The 17,918-nt window shown below is 42.9% G+C and overlaps 1 protein-coding gene across 6 annotated transcripts in view; it reads right to left on the minus strand.

Moving 5' to 3' along the window:
- The window catches only part of MACROD2 (mono-ADP ribosylhydrolase 2), an 895,327-nt gene that overhangs the window by 867,492 nt on the left and 9,917 nt on the right, over positions 1-17,918 (minus strand). For all 6 annotated transcript variants that reach the window (XM_048298703.1, XM_048298702.1, XM_048298700.1 and 3 more), the window contains exon 3: positions 5,026-5,133. In XM_048298703.1, coding sequence (XP_048154660.1) covers positions 5,026-5,133 — 108 coding nt within the window. The remainder of the gene's footprint in view (positions 1-5,025; positions 5,134-17,918) is intronic.

Genomic DNA, 17,918 nt, shown 5'->3' on the forward strand with positions numbered 1-17,918 from the left:
CTGGAAGAAAATATGTTGCTATCACCAGATAAAAGAGCTGGATAAAGATACTGCTGTGACACAAAAATACTGAAACATGGTTGTGAAGACAGAAGCCTGAGGGAAGAAAGGCATATTTCACTAGGAAAGGTGAGATTCAATATGAAAATGTCTATTTCATCCTATAAATCGAGTCATGCAGAGGCTCCAGTGAAAACCAGTCCTGCAACAAGCAAAGCAAACACAGAGTAATTAAAACTGAATATTTTTCAGCTCCACGCACAATCAGTACTGGACAGGGAGGTACAGCAGGACAAGGATTCCAAACTCCTACAAATTTGTTGAGAAACTCAGCTGTAAGTCACTCCCTGAAAACACCTCTGCCTCTTAAAGCAACCAGGAGACCGTCACCTCCATGCACCTTCCCTCAGCTGGCCCTGCACACTGTGCCAAGCAAGCTGAGGAACCTGTGCCTGCCAAACCAGCATTCCCAGCTGAGGCAACTCACTGCACACAGGCAGATGGTTTCCTGTAGAGGAAATCTCTTCTTGAGCAATATGAGGCTCAGTAACTAAATTCCAGCATCAGGGGTTAGTAGAAAAGGGACATAAAGAGTTGTTTACTTGTGTTAGTCACCAACTCTTTTCTCTACCAGAGGAAGACTTTAATTCACATTTGTTTTCTTATATGGAAAAGATATTCCCTTTAAAAATTGAGAGTTTCTTCCCCAAATTTGTGAGTATTAGCAATGATTAAATGATTCCAGCACTCAAATACAGTTTAAAGGGAGACATCTAGTTGCTATAACTGTAGCAACTCTCTAATTGCAAACTTAGACACAATAGTACAGACCTATTACCAGAAATATCTAATTCAATAGAACTGAACATCTTCCTTTTTCCTGAAGATTAAAGGTTTCTGTTCTCAGTACCATACTTTTGTACTGATACCAAGAATATTTTTCAAAGATAAAAAGAAATATCATCCCTTCTAGTGCTCTGCAAGTCATCATCCTCCTCCTCCCTATCAGATAAAAATAAGGAGAATCCTTTTTTCCCCCTGACATAATAGTTTCCCCTTGATCTTCCTCCTAGTAAAAACTCCCTCACAAGCATATTAGTACATGCCTCCTTATCTTATAAATGGACAGTAAGATTTATTAACAGGTAGGAAGTGAATGAATACCTGAGGTCAGTAGTGATGAACTGCTCCTTAAGGTATACGAGATACACAGACATCCCCAGCACACCCACTCCCAAAATACTACTTCAGATAGTTACTGCATATGACATATACAGCGACACAGTTTTCCTTAGTAAAAATGCAGACGAAAGTAAAAAAGCAGTTCTTTACTGCTTAGCTGATACTATAAATACTGAAGAAATTATTTTTCAAACCTTATTCAAGCTTTTACTGCTTATTTCTGTATTTGGGGTTGCCGGAGCGACTAAACAACCCCTCTCTCCCCTCCCCTAGACACAGACACACCACACCCCCTCCAAGCTCCATTCTGATGACTTATTCAGATGTTGGCTAATTGTGGTTATCTGGCTTCCAAGTGCTTGAAGAACTTTTGGCATCAGGACGAAGTGACATCCAGGAACATTTAATCTGTTAAAAAGGCCAGTCAGCACAGATTAATGCAGTAAGTACATGCCTCAAGGAGAGCCTGTTTACATTCTTAGAGGGTAATAACAAAGAGCAGAGGAGTATACAGGAGTAAAAATAAGATTTTCATACAAGTCTTACCTGAATCCTTAACAAAAATGTGTAAAGGAAATGGCATAACAGGACACCTTAAGCAAAACATCAAGTTAAACTAATACCTGTCTGCAATGCAATCAGTAGTAAGGAAGTTTTAGGAATCCGTTCTGGAAGGAAAAGACATTTACGGGGGAGATAATTGACATGTATTTTAGCAAAATTGCACATCAGCTCCGTTTTTCAGCTCCTTTCTCTCTCACAATGCATCTCAGATCCTCACTCTAGTGTTGAATGGTTTCAAAGAGGCTGTTTTGATGTGGTTCTTTTGACAATGAGCAATGACACAAACTATGTGTAAAATATTTTTGGAAAGTAAGCAACATTCAGTTTGTCTGCTAAAAGTCTAGCAGAAAAAGGGATCCTTTTGCAGCAGTGTTCCTCAATGATGTCCTGATATTTAGCTACATAAGGTCACCACTTATATCATTTTGTCTCACTTCCTCCTTACATATTCAAGAACACCTTTTTTTTTTTTTTCAAATATGTTTGAATCCAAATCTGGAGACAATTTGAATCACCTGGAAACCTTCCACACCCCCAGAATTTGCCAGACCATTCCCTTTACTTCAAGCATTTTTAGTTCTTTGCATAAGTCAATGTAAACATTCAACCTGTAAGTATCTTCCTGTGGCTTTAATTTGGACATGACTTGCTGTATTTTAAACTATTTCTTACAGGAGAGAGTTAATGGAATTTCTAAATTCAGAGAGAAAGCCTCCGGAGGGTCTCTTCCTTCCTTCCTAACTCAGGGCTTGCAACAGATAGGAGAGAGTCAATCATTAACATTTGGGGTAGTCAAAAGGCATTAAGTATAAAAAGAACTTCCACAGATTTACCTCCAGAAAACCTATCTCCTATTCCATATTCAACAGGCTGCATTTTATTCAACTTACACACAGAAACTGGTACTGTGGCTACTTACTGCTTTATGTCTTTGAGGCTTGAATAACTTCAGTTGCAGAAGGAAAAACAATGGAGTTCTTTGCAAAAGCATCATATGGTGCAGCAACATCGGTTTAGATACCATCTAAGAGACACTGCAATTTCACTGGAACTGTTTGATTTAAAAAGAATCTCAGCACAGCAGATGTTTCGCATAAATAATATGGATCTTAAACTAAACCACCTTCCTCATGTAGCTTTCTAGCTATCCTCCACAGTTTGAAAGGTTAACAGGAAAAAAGTAACACTGAAACCATGAGCAAATCAAAGGCTTAGACTTAATTACTACACTGACATATAGAGAGCATATAGCTTTTCCAAAGTAACTGTAGGTTAGTATTTTAAGCTAGAATTATTAATATCACATAATAGTTAATAGATTATGCCCTTTAGGAAGGATAGAAGGTTACAAAAGATTTACAAGAATCTTAAAAATCCACCTGTAACAATGCCCTGGCCCTAAGGCTGCTATTTTGTGTCAGTCTGATACACCAAAGTATCACTGTATAAACCTGTTCCCTTCAATAAGTAGCTTTGCCAACATCTAATCTGAAACTCCCATTAAACCCAAATTCAATTTACAGAAGGCAACAGTAGAAACAACTTTTTTTGCCAAAAGCTTTCTAGATACTTTCAGAGTGTTACGTCCCTCTTTAGGTCTTTCAACCTCAGTTTGTTTTGAGTGGTCTTTAAACCTTTTCTCAAAATTGCATATTAATATGCATTGATTTGATTATATTTTTATTTCTCCTCAGAGAGATGCATTTCTCACCACAATGGCAGGCATATGATAGGTTTATAGGCAGATAATATCATTTGCAGTCTGGGATATAGGTTTTTTGGACCTTTCAGGAGAATTAAAAGGCGATTTAAATCAAGAAACGCTAAGTATTCCTGTTCTAAAGCTAATCCTTAACTAGTTCCAGCCTGTAATTCAAGGGAGGCCTATGAACAAGGAGAAGCTAAATATAAATGGAGAGAAGTATGCTAATATTGACTTACTGGAAAGCAATAAAGTAAGGAAGTCAGCAAAAGCACTACTTAAAAAATCATCTTAAAAGAATGAGAAAAAAAAATATTAAAGCTTCAGAGGCCTTGTCAACACAGTGAGGAGAGGATCATGTTACATGGATGCCACTGTATTGTTATTTAGGAAGGCTTTTGTGCATCAGTAAACTAGAAGATTAATTAAAATTTTTTGCATGGGAATACCAGCCTCAGTACTTGGAATGCAAAAATGTATTTCGAAATGGCTAAGGATTCCACCCCTACTTCACAAAACCCATTAGCAAATGTCCACAGTTAAAGCGGATGTCATATAATTGAACAGTCCAAGAGAGTCTGTTCACTGCCCTCTACACTGTGTGAGCAAACACTCCTGTGCTCTTTACAGACATGAATTAGTAGCTCCACATGGCATTTTCCTCTGATAAGCAAACACATACATTTTGGCCATTACAACCCTGGGAACCTCTGACCTTTATTCCATCACAGAGAAGATACTGCAGTATGTTTCCTTCCAAGAAATTAATACCAGCAAAATTAGTTCTTGAAAATTAATCAGTGCCACTCAAATACTAGGGGGAAAAAATTTCCAGCCTCAGGACACACAAACCACACACTCTTTTTGGAGTAGAGAGTGCAGGCAAGATTTGGCTGGGGGCACGTGTGAAGGGGTAAACCTTCCCATCATTTTTTGCCAAAAAACTGAACTAGCTTGCCATAACCTAATACACAATAGAATTAATTGCACAGGCATTTCCCTCTTTTTGTCACAAGATGCTACACACAGTTCTTCACCTCAGCTGCACACATGGAGACAGTCACTGAACAAGAAGAGGTACTAAAACACAACTCTGTAGATCATGGCCAAATATTTGAAAAATACAATCTCCCAACAAGAAAGCAAATATGAAAACCACATAAAACAAATTCTGTTTTCCTATCACCTTGTTGTTAAGGTTATCGCATTAACTAGCCCACAAGTGGCTTGATTTATAAAAGCAGACTGGAATGTACTGCATTAGCTTAGTATCAAAATTGGGCCTTCTACAACACAAAGTGTGAAGTCTCAGCTAACCAAGTTAAGCCAAAAGACGGACACGAAATCATTAATTTTTTCATGGCAACCATGTTATAAAAGTTTCACAGTAATCCCTGCCACAGTAAATGCACGCAGGATGACCAGATGCAATATGAAGGAACTGGGGAAAAGCTGTATTTTCCAACAGATTTCTACAGGACACACCAGTTTTAGGCAACTTTTCAGAGTTCACACTTGTACTGTGGAGCTATAAAGGATTTTCAAGACATAGCTGAATATAATATTTAACAACCTACCAGCATTAACGATGGCATCAACCTCAAGCAGTGTAATGTCACCTCTATAGAGAGAAACTTTCTCACTCAGACTTTTCTTCCCTTGCAGATCTTCTTTAGCGTTTTCACCTACAAACCAAGAAAGCAGAAAAATCAGGTTACAAGCGTGGGCCCAAGGTCGTTATTTACAAGCCCTGAACAGGCAGCAATCTAGTGACACTACTGCTGTCAGACTGCAGCATCTTTCGGTTTCACCTCGAGAGGGCACCGGCAACCCACAAGACACCAGCACTGCCCTAACATCACACTGCTTGCTTGCTACTTGTTTCCGAATACAAGCTAGTAGGAAGCACTGAATCCTAATCCATATACCATTTGATTACAAAACTGTAAAACACACATATTTTTTGAAGTGAGATCCATCAGTAATTTTATTTGGTAATCACAAGGGTGCAAACTGCAAAAACAAATTGAGGAATTAAGTAAGATTACCCTCCTAACTAGAGTAATTTCTCCAATCCAGAATAATACCAAGTGAGTACAAAAATACACAATCACACCATTTGCCAACAGCCCCAAAATTCAGAATTACTTCTGAAGACATGTAGGCCAGACAACAAGCCTGAAAAAAAAATCCATGCAGATTTTAAACTTGGAGCTTTGTCACCTTAAATTGCTCAGCTAGGAGGAGGCAGGTGGTGAAGACAACATACATTAGGCTGGCAACAGATTTGTTACTAAATAATGTTACCATAGTTCCCTTATTCCTATAAACTCCTGAGATTTTGCATCACCAAATTGTGGCGGTGCAAGTGGCTGCAGCCCCTGAAGACAAAACAGACACCAAGCTGTGGTGGTCAGGCCCCGAGGTTTAACGCCTTGCTCTTAATTAGGGTGACAGCCCATAATCCCCCAGTTCAGTTATCTACATACTTTTGTATCGTTGGTTAATATTTTCCCCTCCCTATTTTATGTATGGGTCTATGTATATTTATTTCCCTTGATTTAATATGCCTAAGTTCTAGAAAGTTCTGTTGTACTGGACACCCCATTGGTTCCTTCCCTAAGTCCCTCCTTTGTGTTATTTCCATTGGTTCCCTTACCCGCTACCCTACCTCCTGTCAAGTATTCCATTGGCTGTATCCCTTACCCCGACTTTCCTTTCCCCACTGTAAAATCCCTGGACCCTGTAAAAAATTTGCCTTTTCGTCTTCTCCCCCACCCCCCCATCGTTTCACCTGAATAAACCTTCTGCGTGGAACTTATACGGAGAGTCCCCTCTCTCCGCTTCTTCGCCTCCCCCTGCGTGCTCTCACGCTCTGCTCAAGGGACAGCTCCCTCGGGTGAGGAACGCCTCCCCTCTGATCCTTTTGTGTGTGCCGCCGTAAATCACAGGCTGCGCAGCTAGACCTCCGGGCTGCTCTTCGAGCCAGCACGCGTGGATTTTATCATTATACCAAATCACTTCATTTACATCCGATTCAGTCTATAGAAGAGTTCAGTTACCTCAAACCCTTGCACAAACATACTGCCCAAAGCTTCACCAAGTTAGACACGCACATCACAGCAATGAACTGAGGAGGGAAGATTATTAAATTCACTTTTACTGTTACTTTTTAAACATTCTTTCCAACACAAGTCTCAAGAAGCTTGAGTTCATCTATTGGTCAGAAATAGAACTCATTTCTTGAGGTAACAAAAGTGTGAATCAATTCCAAATCTTCAGAACAAGTGAAGTTTGATGACAGGCAAGAAGGGTCCTCAATATTTAGTGAGAAGGTAGAAACAGCCCAAACAAATTTGTTCCTCTAGTCTCACCCTCCATTTTCATCAACTCAAGAATACCAACTCAGACGTGACAGCAGTTCCTTGCTGAGCACTGGAGAGCACATCCCCAAGCTCCTGAGGCCCAGTCCCACAACGGCAAGATAGAGCAGCAGGCTGAGACAGCCATATGCTCAGACCCTCTGGCCTGGCCTTGCCTTGACATTCCCAGCCTCTGGCTGCCAGGCAACAGCCTTGTGACATCACAGCTGATGCCACCACCTTGCACAGACCCCGTGGGCACTGCTCGGCTCAGCTCAGGGTGAGGGCGAGAGATCGCAGCTCCTCAGGCAGCTCCGCCATGCTCCGCCCGGGGCTCTCCCTGCTCCTGGGGCTCTGCGTGGCCTCGCTGCTCCCCAGCACCCTCAGAGCTCACAGCTGTCCCAGCAGGAACACGGCCCGGCTGCACGTGCCAGCCCAGGACGTGCAGCAGCCGGACACTGGCACAGGCAGTGCCAGCCTGTGGTTGGTGCAGGTGCACTGCTGCACCTTCTTAGCCCTGTCCCTGCTGCTCGCCGTGCTTTGCCTTGGATGCAGCCTCCGGAGAAAAGCCGAGAGGCAGCGCAGAGAGGTGAGGGCTGGGGACCAGGCAGCTGGGATGGTGCCAGGGGGCCGGGAGCTACAACGTGTAGGGAGAGGACTGCCAGCCCCTGTGCAGAGGAAAGCCTGGGCAGGCACCAAGGGTCCTCTGCCTCTTCCCCAGCCCTGTGCCCGAGCCCAGAGGCAGAGGTGGGGCTCAGCCCCCTTCCTCCCAGGAGGAAACAAGGACAGGCTGAGGCACAAGAACAAGACAGATCCTGCCCGAGGTCTTCTCCACACAAGCTGTGGCCTGGGGCAGCCCAGCCAGGCCCCAGCTTCCCCAGGAGAGCCCAAGGGGCTCAAGCCCCCTGAGTCCCCTCTGCCCCTTTCACCGTGCTCCCTGCCCCGTGTCTCCCAGGAGAAGGCCTGGACACGCTCAGCTTGGCCACGGACCTGCTGCCTGGCTGACTGCCCCCCCTCCATGACGAGGTGATCGGCCGGCAGGAGGAGAACTCTGCCTCCATCAAGAGCTACCTGAGGCACCTGCGCCAGCGCTGCCTGCGGGGGGACGTGCTCCAGAGAGGAAGGAACAAGAAAGCGTGGAAGGACTTAGACGAGGAGGCAGCGCTTTTCTCTGATTGAGAAAACAACACCTGCTAGGCAAATGGAGCAATATACTGCAAGATTTCCAATCCAGATTTTTTATTATTATTAAAATTATTTATTAAATAAGACAGCTTTTATTTCTGTTTTAACTTTAGTCTTGCAAACAAGTTGACTTCAATTCTTATGAGGAAGTGAAGTCAGTGGCCACTAAATCATCTCTGCATACACACTCACAAATGATGGAGTTGATCCTGGTACATCCTTTCCAAAATTTGAGGGTTTAGGCTGTTACTGATGACACACAAGAGTGGAAACGCTGCTGTAAGTCCTCCTCTTGTCTCCTCTGCCCCAACATCAGCAACACAATACAGCTGAAAATCTTCACCAGAAACAGTTGAACATTCATGTCCCACCCCCACTTTTTCCCCTCTAGACCCAGCCATCATCTTCTAACCCTCTGCCTATACAACCCAATTTCATTTAGCTCTTCCTCCTACATCATCCTTTGATCCTTCAGTCATATTCAAAACATCTCAAGAGTCCATAGAGCCACAGCTTCAAGTAGGATGAGGCTGATTAGCTGAGCTCTTCACACCAAATACAGGAAATAGGCAGTCCTAGCCCTCAGCTTTGTTTACAACTCCTTCCAGCTCACCCCAAAGGAAAAGGGCTTTTACAGCTTACACAAGGGTAGAAAAACGCATTCGATTGAGTCAGCAGCAACTGCACTTGAAAAGAAAACGGGTAAAGTTCATCTGAACCAAGTGGATGAGGGACTGTCAGAATATCTCACTAGAGGGAGCCCCCACCCAGGACATAAATGTACTCAGCTGGTACAAGGGACAAGGATGGCACAAACCTACAGCATTGGAAAATCAGCCCTGAAACTCAATCAGTGCTCAAATAGCCAGGGTTTTAAAGTCTAGTATACTTTAAAGTATATTAATTTTTTAAACAGGTCTCAAGCTTCCAATTACAGAAATCCCCACAGCAATACCAAAGAGTTTACCACTCGAGAGAGGAGAAAAACCTACAGCTGGAAGAGCTTATTATAAGAAAAACCATTACATTTGCATTTTGAAACGCCTGTTAATGAAAGAGTAGAGCACACACAAAGTAGTAAAAATAGGTACCAAAGCCCCATAGTATAAAGCAATACCTATGGCAAAGTAAAAGTCTCTTGGCACTCCATGAGCAAAAGCCGGTAGGAGAAGAAATCAAAGACAGAACAAGTGAGAGCGACTGATGGCAGTGAGGCTCACAGGCTCACACTGTTATAAGGGAAGTTTGTTAAACAAGTCACATGACACATTTCTCCTCAAGTTCATAAAAGCAAGTAGCAGACTGGATTGCAAGAAATAAAAGCTGAAAATGGGAGAGTTTCCTCATTTCTAGTCAGCTTTAGAATTCACAGCTGAAGGAAGTAAATTAATTCCAAGTTCAACAGAAATAAGTCTGCTCACTACCTCATCCCTGCTACAATGGCTACTAGCAGAGACATGTATCCCCACAACGAAGGCTTCTGTAAGAGGACCTGGAAAAAGAACCTGAGCAAGGGACAAGAATCACACTATCCCCAGACAAGAGGCAGCCCTTCCACTCCTGAAAGAATCCTCAGCAAATATTTGACTAGGAAACTAAACCATTTTTCTTGGGTTGCTGAAAAACACAAAGGACATGAGCGAGCATTAGGAGTGCATCTGACACTGGGGGAATGTGCACCAACAATTCTGCTACACGCTCTGTGCTTTTTCCCTTAGGTGCCTATTTTTTTTTAACTTAAAGCTTTGTTTTTGCAAGTTTCCTGTACAGACTAAAAATAATGAACTATTAGCAATTACTAACCTCACATCTAACACAACTTTCCATTCCATTTGTTCCTGTATAGGCTTATGGAGCGTTAGAAAAGACAGATTGTAAGACCTGTACTATTATGTGTCTGCTTCTACTCCTACTAGGCATGGATGATTGTACAGGAAAGGCAATTGCTTATCTAAATCAAGATAAGCATTATTTCCATATGTTCCATCACCAGGGGAAAAGCATTCACAGATGCACTGTAGTACTTCAGATTTGTAGAACAGATTTGCTCTATCACTTCTTGGACTTAAATGAGATCAGAACCTGAGCACAAGGAAGAAACATCTGTTGCAGACAAATCACTTTCTACCCAGCCAAAAACGCAGCACAACATGCAAGTCAAAAGCACTTGATGATGAACACAACACCTTCTCCCTGGCTGCATACTCTGCCAATATGGTCTGTTTCAGCTAATTACCAGGAGGCGTAATTGTATTAGCCAATGACTACAGCTAAGTACCAAACTCCAGAGGCAAACAGACACCATGAATCACAGAATGGATGTGGTTGGGTGGCACCTCTAGTGACCATCAAGTCACCCAGAGCAAGTCGTCCAGGACCCTGTCCCAGTTGAATTTAAAGTATCTCCAAAGACAGAGATTCCACAACCTCTCCAAGCAACCTGTTCCAGTGTTCAGCCAGGCTCACAGCATGTGTGTGGTTTTGGTTTTTAATGCTCAGAAAGAATTTCCTCTTTCTACTTGTGCCTACTACCTCTTGTCCTGTCACCATGTACCACAGAGATGAGTCTGGAGAAATAGATCTCTTTTACACCCTCCACTCTATGTTTATAAACACTGAGCAGATCCCATCTGGGGTATCTCTTCTTCAGGCTAAACTTCAGCTCTCTAAGTCTCTCCAGGCTCAGGAGGTGCTCCAGTTCCCTAATCATGTTTTAATGATCTTTGTGGCTCATCTGGTGCATTAACTACACTTCTCAGTTCTACACCACTGACCAACCTGCTGAGGTCACACTTTGCTCCATCTTCCAGGTCAGAAGGTCATGGTATTGCCTATTCAAGGTTCTACAGGAGGCATGAAATATCCCCCATCTGAGGGGCTATAACTCACCCCTGCACAACTACTGCAAAAAGCCCTGAGCTCGCTCACTCAGACCAAGTTTAACATAGTGATATATGGCTACCAGCAGCCCTCAAACAAGGTTGGAAGTATGAGCCTTGACATTTTAGCCACATGTTTAAATGGGAGCCATTGAAGATATTTACACATTACAGAGATAAAGAGTGGTGTACCATGAGAATTGATCAAACAGCCAGTCAGTCTGAACAACCCACACAACGCTCATGCAAAATGCAATTTTCTTGTGTTACAAGGTCTTGCATAGTCCTTAAACAACCTTTTTCTCAGTCTATCCCACACAGCTCTCTGTATCCCCAAAATAACAAAGCTGAGAGGCAAAAAAACCCTTTAAGTCTGGAGAGAAACAAGTAGAAGGAAAAGAGAAGCCTGCTTTTTTTACAAAGGTTTGTTAACCAAGAGAAGACTTGGTATGGAATGCAAAAGTACCAAAGAACAAAGTTTGAGAAAGGAGTAACAACAAACAAGGAGAACAAGAACAGGAATACATTCCCAGTTCTAATTTGTGATGCACCCTTATCTGCAGGGACATGCAACTGTCAATTCATAAATCAAAGTCTTCTCACTTCAGCAGCATGCACATTGACAGCAGACACAAGTAGGCTGAAGCCCTTGGGTATTTGTGCGTTTACTTGGAGAGTCAGCATCCAGCTGCTGTGGTTGCTAGGCTTGCTGAAGATTTCATGATTTAGGGTCCATAGAAAAGGCTGCTGGTTCAGCTGTGACTCAGAAGGAGCTGTGCTTTGTCTGTGTGAAGAAACCCATTCAATCACTGTCTTGTTTGGTTGGTTTTATAATGTGGACTTCAGAGGGATTCCAGACTTTGTAATGATATAGTGGAATAAAAATGCTGTTGGATATGGTATTTTGCTAAGTTCTTGCCCAAGCCTGATTATCAGTACCTCACTCTAGGTGACACCAAGAATTTCAATATAGATTCTTCTCAGTGAATGGCAGCCTGAGTTGTACTGAAGTACATTAAATTGGCAGCCAAGGTCACATGGAGGAAAGAACTACACAGCATTGCCTCAGACTCAATTCCTACTTTTTAATCTCCCTCTACTACAGAGAGTTCATAATTATCAGCGGAAGTTCAAAAATGGAGACAAACATATGACACTCCTTTAGATCACTGTTCATTGCCCCATGACTATGTTGATACTTGTCTACAAAGCTAAAGGACTACAGGTGATTCCACTTCACTAGATTCCTTCCAAGACAAAGCAGATCCCTTCACTGCAAGAGCTGTGTCTTGGCAATATCACAGCATTCATACAACCATTCCTGGTGTGTTCAAATTGATCCAGTACCACTTGGGGTAACTATGAGCCTTCATCCAAAACATACCACTAGCAGTGCAGCATTCCTCCACTCACCTTTATGAACTGGCTGGAAAAAAACTGACTTTTCATGACCAACCAAGTATTTAGTCTTCAGCAGCACCTGTTTTACTTACCAAAATGTGAGAACACATTTTAAATGGGTGAGCACATACAGCATCAAGGATTAAAATAAGTTTATAGTGGGGATCCACCAAAACATTACTTTCATTCATTAGCTTATTAAGCAGTCAGACAATTTTTATACTGTGTTTTCTGCTTTTTTAATTCCCTACACCATTGCTGAGCAATGATTTCTCTAGTTGAGTATTACAGGCTTTTGTAGTACTTGAAGTACAGCTTGGAAATAAAATGTTACTACCAGAGAACTCCAAAACTTGTGCAAAATATCATCAGCAAATATTTCATGGCATTGTCACTCAAAAACCTCTTTGCATGACATACAGTGACAACAGCTTACCAGATGGGAGAAGAAACTTTAGTTTTCTAGTATCAGGGGACAGGTAGGTAAGTTGGGGTTTAGGATTTTTTCCTTCTGTTTCTTTTTCTCAGGGAATTTTCTCCCATATGCTGCTAGGAAACAATAACGATTGGGTACTTTAGAGAGACAAAAGAAGTTGCCACAGCTCAGGGGAGGGGTGCAGCTAGCTACTCTCTCTCTTTACCTGGGGGTTTCTCTGGGAAGGGCAGAGATACCAAGAGAATTGGGCTGGGGGAAGGGGTTGGGTGCAGCTCCTAGCTTTCTCTTGCTCTCTCAGCATTCCAAGGGCCAACAGGCTGCGGTTGTTCTGGAAAGAATTCACCACCACTGAGGGGTTCCATCTCCTGCTGTCTTCTCCTACCATGAGTGAAGCTCTGCTCGAAAGAGTGGCCATTGATTGCACTGGGACCTTATTAACACCTGACTTCACCAAAGGACCCTTCACCATCTGCTCGGGTGCCTCAGAGGAAACCCTGGGACTCTGAGCCATGAGCCCCTCTGAGGGAGCCTCTCCCGGCCCTGTTCGGGAGACAGGGATGCCACTGCCCAGCCCCGCCTTTTCTCTGCCGCTGCCCTGGATTTTTTGCTACACTGTAACCCAACACCCAGTGCCTGCCCAGACACCCCATGGCTCCTGCTACAGCTCCAGAGTTTCTGATAGATTTTGTTTGCTACTCTGGGATCTGCTCGTCCCTGCCGTTCCAGCTTGCTGCTTCCAAGGCTCCTGCTACAGCTCATTTCGCTATCCAGAGGGGCACCGGGATCAGCTGCCCCTGGGGCTTTGCAAAGGAAACCCTTTTTCCATCCCTTCCGCCGTCTCACCCGCCATTACCCCGTGCGGGAGATGCGGCCGAGCTCGCGCCACAGCGCCCCCTGCAGGCGCGGGGAATCATCGCAGCCGCCCTGCCCGGCCGGGAGCCCCCAGCGCCCCTGCCGGCTGTGAGCGGAACTGCACCGAAGGGGAAACCACCTGCAGCCGAGAGAGGCTGGTGCTGGGCTGCTGCTCTGTTTGCTGCTGCTGCTGCCGGTGTTGTTGTTTGTTTGCCTTGTTAGACATATATGTACTAGTAAAGAACTGTTATTGCTATTCCCATATCTTTGCCTGAAAGCCCCTTACTTTCAAAGTTATAATAATTCAGAGGGAAGGGGGCCATATTCTCCATTCCAAGGGAGGTTCCCACCTCCCTTGGCAGACACCTGTCTTGCAAACCAAGAGGGTAAGTTCTTATGCAGGTGCAAAAGATGATACTTTCTACATGAAGACATTAGGCTTGGGATAGCTCTTACCTTGCAGCATTTCCCTTCCCCTACTCCCCAAGATACCACATTTAATTTGCTACCCTAAAGAATACTGGAGCTTCAACCTGAACAGCAAGGGACAGAGGAAACTTTGACTATTTGAAGACAATTCTACCACTACTCATTAGTGTTGCAAGTCATGCTTGCTTCATTCAAGGACTTAAAAACTGGAAATTAATACGAACTCTCAAGCAGTTACAAATTCACTAGCTATCTTCTTTTACGTATCTACCTAGAAATGAAAGACACACCAAATCTCAAAGCCTTTAAGTCAGTATAAGAATGTCTGTGTACATCACTTATTCTCCTGGATTTAGTTATTTGCAGTACACTTACAATCCTTCCCCTATAAGAACACTGGTGGGAATGCAGAAAGAGGGGAAAAAACAGAATGGAATTCTATTTTTTCTTTAAATATGGCTGACCCATACTCTCAGTGACAGCTGCATGAAGTCTGGGGCTTGCCTTCAGTGGATGCAGACTCATTAGGAAATCCCACCAAAGGACAGCACTGCAACACACAATACATCAGTAGGCAAGCAGTAGAGTACCTTAAGAACACAGAAAAGGTTACATTGAGCACATGGGAATAAATCCAGTGCAGGCTGAACTTCAATACAAGTCACACCTGTGTAGCAAATGGAAAACACAGAACTTGGAACACCTTTACAGTCTAACCAGCCATACCAAGGAGACCATCACAAAAGACCAACGTTGCATAAACAAGCCTTTGTGGGAAAGCAAAGGGCAGGATAAGGCAGGGAAATGTTTTAAAGAAAGACAAAGGTGCAACCAGTTTCTTTATAGCTACACTTTCTTCGTATCTGCTCTGCATTAGAGATGGACTGAGTCTTTTGGACAGGAGCCTTCAGGTAAACTCTAGAGCAGTCTTTTCTAACACAGCATTTGACCACCAACTCCCAGGGATGCTGTTAGTGCAAAGATGCTTGGAGAGAACTACTTCCACTCTCAGAAATAAATGTCTTGGCTACATCAGCTCAAGGCTGAGAGGTTTCATTTTCCAACATGTGCATTCTATAGCATCCCATCCCAAAAAAAAATCATCTGGAAACTTTGGCGAAGGCCCTTGTGACACACTTCTACAAACATGCCAAATCAACATGCAATAGCCTGCAAGTCTCAGGACAATCTCTGTGCACAAGCATTATGCTTCTCACTCACACTGCAAATTGAAATAGAAAATATTTCTCAGCATCATTTCAATGGTTTTCAAATCTGTGCAAAATTCAAATTTATCATCTTTCAACTGGATTGTTAAGCCTTCTGTCCAGCACAGAAGAGCTTTTTCTGGGTATCATAAAAAATAAGCAGCACTTCCTACAGGACTGAGAAATTTTCTCTTAACTGCATTTTCCAAATACACATCAGCTAGATGCCCTCACATGGAGAAAGCTATGTATCACTTCAGAGAGTAACTACTACCATTTAATGGTTAGACTCAATGAACTTAGAGGTCTTTTGCAACCTTAACAATCCTATGATTCTACACTACAACTTATTCAGGCCCTCGCTGGCTTGTTAAGTGGTATTTCTACATGCTGAGGAGTTTAGGTCTACTGAATCAAAAAAGAGAAGCCAGACTTAGGTTGTTGCCAGTGACTGGGTTTTTAACACGTGTAATAAAGAGTTTAACTGTGCATGAAGCAAATACAGCTACACATGAAAGTTAGTTAACATGATCCAAACAGAGAGCTTGGTGAGCTTAAACTCCATCAGTGATCCCCCAACACCATCAAGGGAGTTAAGGCAGTATCATTACTTACTTTGAGTGTGAGGTTAGTTTTCAAACGTGTTGCAAGCGCCCCAAACCCAGACAGAGGCACAGTTGGGTGGCTTACCCTGTGTCATAACTAATTATAAAGAGTCCCAGGCAGCAAATCCTAGTTGAGACAATAGTTCAGCACCTTCTTAAATACCTGTCATATCTAAGCTACATCAAATTAAACCAAGCCATACCAGTCTCCACCTGTCTAATCAAAAGAGGGTTCCACCTTCTGCAGAAGGACATCAGCTTTTTCCAAGTGCATTTGAAAATATCTAAAAGTCATGCAGCCAGGCAACAGATCTACATTAGTGAGCCACGACAAGGGTACAACTTAACAGCTTGGTTTGGCCTCAGCCTAATCATAGGCACATGGCTTCTAATCAGGCTGGCACATTGGCTCACATCTGTCTGCAAAAGACTGTGAGGACATATGCCACAATCCATCATAAATTATAGATTAGGGCATTAGCCAAGCTACCATACTGAGCAAAGCTAGATGACTTACTGAAACTGTCTTTGTAGAGCAATACCTTAATTTGGGGGGTTGATCTTGCAATTCCCCATGCTCAAAAGAAGCTCACCCTTTATATATAAAAAGGAGAATGAAAAAAAAAAATAACCAAAGAGAAGACAGAAGCCAAAATATATAACCTGTTACTTTTTCCCTGCATATATTAAACTATCTCACTCAAGTCAGCTACCAAAATATTCCAAGCTGGAACCTAAAATTTTTCTCAGCAGTTTCTGAGGAACAGCACATCCCAACTTAAAGCATCACTGCTGCTAAAGCCGTCCTCGCTCACACCCTGAACAAGCCAGCTGACAGCACACTGCATCATCTTGACTTCCTAACTCTACTTAGTACTTCCTTAGGGACACTGCAGTGACATTCAGCAGCAGCTACAAAAAAAAAGAATTGTTTCTCATATTGCACAGGAGAGAAGCTTGGAAGTTATTCATCTGGTCAAGATTCATGTCATCAGTAATTAAACATTAGAACTCTTCTTTCTGGCAAAGATGTGCCTAACTTCCCTTTGCGTCTCCACCTACTAGCCCTCTCTAAAAACCATCAAGAGCTTGCAGAGCCTCAATAAGGATGCCAATTTATCAATTTGTTGTTGAGAGCAGCATCCTTTCCTATGGTTAACTCTTCCCCCTCAAGGAGCTGTCTGCCAGTGTAGATAAGAGAGCTTTCTCAGCTGCATGCAGAAGAGCCACAAAATAATAACTCTATCCAGGACCTGTATAAGCTTAACGCTGTGTGGAAGTTACCTTGTTAAAAAAGTCACAGAGCAGCAGCTTAAAGAGAAGTCATCATCTTAATTACATCAAAGCCAAATGATTTACTTTCTTAGAGAAAGGATTAGCTACACTGGATTTTGTGTTCTTAATCTATGTAAACAGATCTGAACTTTTTAATAATCATCATCTCACACTTGCTGAAAGCAAGAAACTTCTTTGTTTTTCTCAAAAACACTTTAATGCAAACTGTAACACAAGTGTCATCTCTTTGGCAGCTAATCCATCCTATAAAAGTTATTCACATGCAGCTCACCAGGGAATTACAAGGTCAACTGAATACATCTTCAGTCTTTTTGTTTACTGTAGTTTCCCTCCACCCCTTACACTAAACACACTAATTTATCTACTTATATCAGGTATATCACTAACTGGAGATTATTCACCTCCAGAAACAAACCAACTCACACACAGAGATTATTTCTCAGTTTATGCTCAAGTAAACTTGCACCTGAAGAGTTATTCCCATGTCTGTGCAAGTCTATCTTTGGAAATCAATAGCCAAGGTGTGTATTGGTCTGGGGTCACCAAATCACAGTCAGATTTGCACAACTCTGCAGTTCTGCATCTGTTCAGGACACATCCTAAAAGGGCAGCCAAGAGCCTGAGCAAAGTAGAGCACACAGGGCTCTGGTTACACCCTCCTGCCCTGGCAGCCTTGGATATCGGCTGCAGCCAAACAAATACCAACTCAGCCTTAAAGTCACTCCACATTATGCCGTGGGCACTCAGACTCCTGGACCCCTTCAGCACAGACTAAGAAGCTGTAAACATGGTTTGCTCTTCTTACCCCTCTAATTCC

Source organism: Corvus hawaiiensis, chromosome 3 (assembly GCF_020740725.1).
Source record: "Corvus hawaiiensis isolate bCorHaw1 chromosome 3, bCorHaw1.pri.cur, whole genome shotgun sequence".
NCBI classification, from domain to species: Eukaryota; Metazoa; Chordata; class Aves; order Passeriformes; family Corvidae; genus Corvus; species Corvus hawaiiensis.